The sequence below is a fragment of the Rattus rattus genome, chromosome 1, assembly GCF_011064425.1.
Source record: "Rattus rattus isolate New Zealand chromosome 1, Rrattus_CSIRO_v1, whole genome shotgun sequence".
NCBI classification, from domain to species: domain Eukaryota; kingdom Metazoa; phylum Chordata; class Mammalia; order Rodentia; family Muridae; genus Rattus; species Rattus rattus.
This window is the reverse complement of record NC_046154.1, coordinates 123,729,172-123,732,746: the sequence shown is the minus strand read 5'-3', so window position 1 is coordinate 123,732,746 and position 3,575 is coordinate 123,729,172. Positions and strand designations below refer to the sequence as shown.

At 41.6% G+C, this 3,575-nt stretch overlaps 1 protein-coding gene across 1 annotated transcript; it reads right to left on the bottom strand.

The window, feature by feature from the left end:
* Positions 1 to 254: 254 nt before the first annotated feature.
* Positions 255 to 809, bottom strand: Ifnb1 (interferon beta 1). Its single transcript, XM_032890347.1, has one exon. The coding sequence runs from the start codon at positions 807 to 809 to the stop codon at positions 255 to 257; it is 555 nt and encodes a 184-aa protein (XP_032746238.1).
* Positions 810 to 3,575: the final 2,766 nt, after the last annotated feature.

Sequence of the window (3,575 nt, the reverse complement as noted above, 5' to 3'; positions counted from 1 at the left end):
ACACAGACGGCTATAGAAATCAGTAGAAATTAAATTGCAGTTATTGACTTTTGTATTATAAATATTTTATTTTTGAGGTTAAAAGTTTAAATAAAGAGTAGAAAATAATTTAATTTATAAATTAATAAAAATTCAGTGTTTTCCTTTGACCTTTCAAATGCAGTAGATTCAGTACCAGTCACAGAGTCAGTCTGTAATGTTTTAAGATTGCCTGCAGCCATCACCTGCTCTTGGTGGCATTGGCTGACAGGTCTTCAGTTCTGGAAGTTTCTATTAAGTCTTAGAATAATGGAAAAGTTCCTGAAGATTTCTGCTCGGACCACCATCCAGGCATAGCTGTTGTACTTCTTGTCTTTAAGGTACCTTTGTACCCTCCAGTAATAGCTCTTCAAGCCTAAAGTAGTCGTGGATGTCGCCCAAGTCAATCTTTCCTCTTGCTTTTCCTTTAGTATTGTCTCCAGAAACTCTGTCTGCTGGTGTAGTTCATCCAAGAGGCTTTCAACAATAGTCTCATTCCACCCAGTGCTGGAGAAATTGCTTCTGAAGACAAGAAAGACATTCTGGAGCATCACTTGGATGGCAAAGGCAGTGTAACTCTTCTCCATCTGTGACGGGTGCATCACCTCCATAGGGATCTTGAAGTCCGTCCTGTAGCTGAGGTTGAGCCTTCCGTTCAGCTGCCTCAGGAGCTTCTGACATGTCCGAATGCTAGTGCTTTGTCGGAACTGGAGCTGCTTGTAGTCGATGGAGAGGGCAGTGGTGGAGAAGCACAGCAGGAATGCAATGTGGAGGGTCCACCTGTTGGTCATGATGGAAGCTGGGCTGGTGTTGGCTGCTACCTGCACGATGAGGCAAAGGCTGCCAAAGGCTGCAGTGAGAATGATCTTCCTTCATGGCCTGTGCTATTTATAAGGGATGGTCCTTTCTGCCTCAGAGGAATTTCCCACTTTCAGTTCTCCCTTTCAGTTTTCCTCTGTCATTTTTCTCTTATTCTAACAGCTTCTAATATTCATTTTATTTAAGCTCCTGGCTATTTTATATACTATGTACTGGATTAAAATGTATGCAAACTGTAGAGATTGATAAAAAACTTTATGCAGTTTCATTAATTACCAGAGTAAAAGAAGAGAAATATCCAGGAAAGAAGAACAGAAAACAGACAACCCTGAAGATAAAGGGACTCTCAAGCAGTCAAAGCGTCAACTGAAAAGCCAGGTAGAGTAGTAGCTCGTTCAGGATGGCACAGCTTCTGCCCTTTGAAATAGTGGGCTGATAGGAGAGGGTCCCTGTGAGTTCCAAGGGGGCTTACAACAGTGTATGATAGGAGAAATGTCACATCAATGAGCCATAGCTCCCTTTGAGAGAGATCCTCACATCCTGGAGAAACTGCTTAAAGTGGGATCCAGTTTGAGCAGTGTAGCAACAAAAAAGATCAAGGAAGGAAGGGTTGTGGGATGGGCAACAGAAAGGACAAAGGACGAGGCCAAGTTTCCCAGCACTTCACCAAAGCAACAGAAGAGGGAGCTCTGAGAAGTGAGAAAAACCATATTGGGCCACTTCTAATGGAGCAAGGACAACGAGGGCCACAGGAGAGAGTAAGTACTGATAGGACCAAATACAGTTATTAGGAATACACTGTCTCTAGAATAATGAAAATATTCCAGGATTTCATGCAAATAGCACAGATCAAAGCTGCAACGTTCTCATCCAAGAGTTTGGCATAATAAGGAATTATTTAGAACAGTAAAAACCAGAGTGGGAAACCCTAGAAATGAAGTAAGCAGAATTTTTTAATTTTATTTTTTATTAGATATATTTCTTTATTTACATTTCAAATGTTATTCCCTTTCCCTGTTTCCTGTCCCTAAGCCCCAATCCCCTCCCACTCCCCTAGACAGGTGTCCTCTCCATCCACCCCTTACAGTTCCCCACCTCCTGTGACATTCCCCTGCACTGGGGGTCCAACCTTGGCAGGATCAAGGGCTTCCCCTTCCACTGGTGCCCAACAAGGCCATCCTCTGCTACATATGCAGTTGGAGCCCTGGGTCAGTCCATGTATAATCTTTCTGTAGTGGTTTAGTCCCAGGGAGCTCTGGTTGGTTGACATTGTTGTTTTTATGGGGTTGCAAGCTCCTTCAGCTCTTTCAATCCTTCCTCTAATTCCCTCAAAGGGGTGCCTGTTCTCAGTTCAGTGGTTTGCTGCTAGCATTGACCTCTGTATTGGACATGCTCTGGATGTGTCTCTCAGGAGAGATCTATATCCGGTCCATTTCAGCATGCACTCTTTGGCTTCAATCTTATCTAGCTTTGGTGGCTGTATATTAGACACAGTCACAAAAATGAGTTCTTTGGGAGAAATCACCATGGGACAAAAGTCTTGAATCTTTTGAAAAATATCAGCAGCCACAATCCAACAATACATAAACATTATATGTTGACTAGGGGAAAAGTGAGATTTGTTCAATGTTATAAGATACATAGAACATATGAAGTGGATTAGAAGGTCAAATGACCAAATGAAAGAATATGAAAAACGACATTGGAAGAAGAGTCATCTATTGCATTAATACACGAATCCCAAAGCTTAATAGGAAATACTGTAATATGACTATAGACAAATTATACACTTCAGTATGTCAAAGCCACCCACAAATCCGAGAAAGGGCAGTGTCAGCGATGAACAATGGAAAATATCATTTTCTGCCTCTCCAGGAGGTTACCCACAGAAAAATTATATATGACCAGATGCCAGGAAGAGAAACTTGAGGTCATACCAGTTCAATGTTACTGGATTTAAACAATGTAAGTCAAACAAAAAAAAATGAAGTGGGCATTTTTCTTTTATAAGTTTAAGTGTACCTTTATTTGGTGGGGGGGGCAGGAATGAGGGGTCTGTGAGTGCCATGGTGGGCAGATCAGAGGTAAGAAGACAACTTGTAGAAGTTGGTTCTCTCCTTTGATCATGTAGAATCCTGTAATCTGCTGAATCGCCTCACTGGCCAAGGTAACCATTTTCATTAACCATCTCTGCAAAAGGAAGAGAGCAGTGAAAGCACTCATGTGCCATCAATTCAAAAAGTTATAGATGTATTCAAACATTTAAAGGACATAGATTTTGTTTTTCAAAACCAGCTAAAACAGGAATCCTTATTCTGCATGACTGATAGGTTGATCCACTGAAAGGTGTGTGTCTGGGAGGGGGTGAGTGTTTGTGTCTCCTCTCAGGTCTGGGCAGACTTTTATGTTTAAGAACCAGTAATGATTTTGGAATCTGGATCTGAAAGGTGAACATAACTTCTACTTTGTTATCTGCGATTCTTGCTCATGAGATTTTTCAACAACTTAGTATAAGTTATTGAGTAAGAAAGCACAAAAAAGCTGGTTATGAAGGCTCAGCTCCTGAGAGGCTGAGGCAGGAGGATCACAAGACCAAAGCCAGTCTGGGCTACAAAGCAAGTCTGAGGCCATCTTTGCTAGTAGTTTTAGGTTAATTTGACACAAGCTGTCTGAGAGAAGGGAACCTCAATTTAGAAAACACTGCGATAAGACCCAGCTGTAGGGTTTTCTTAATAATT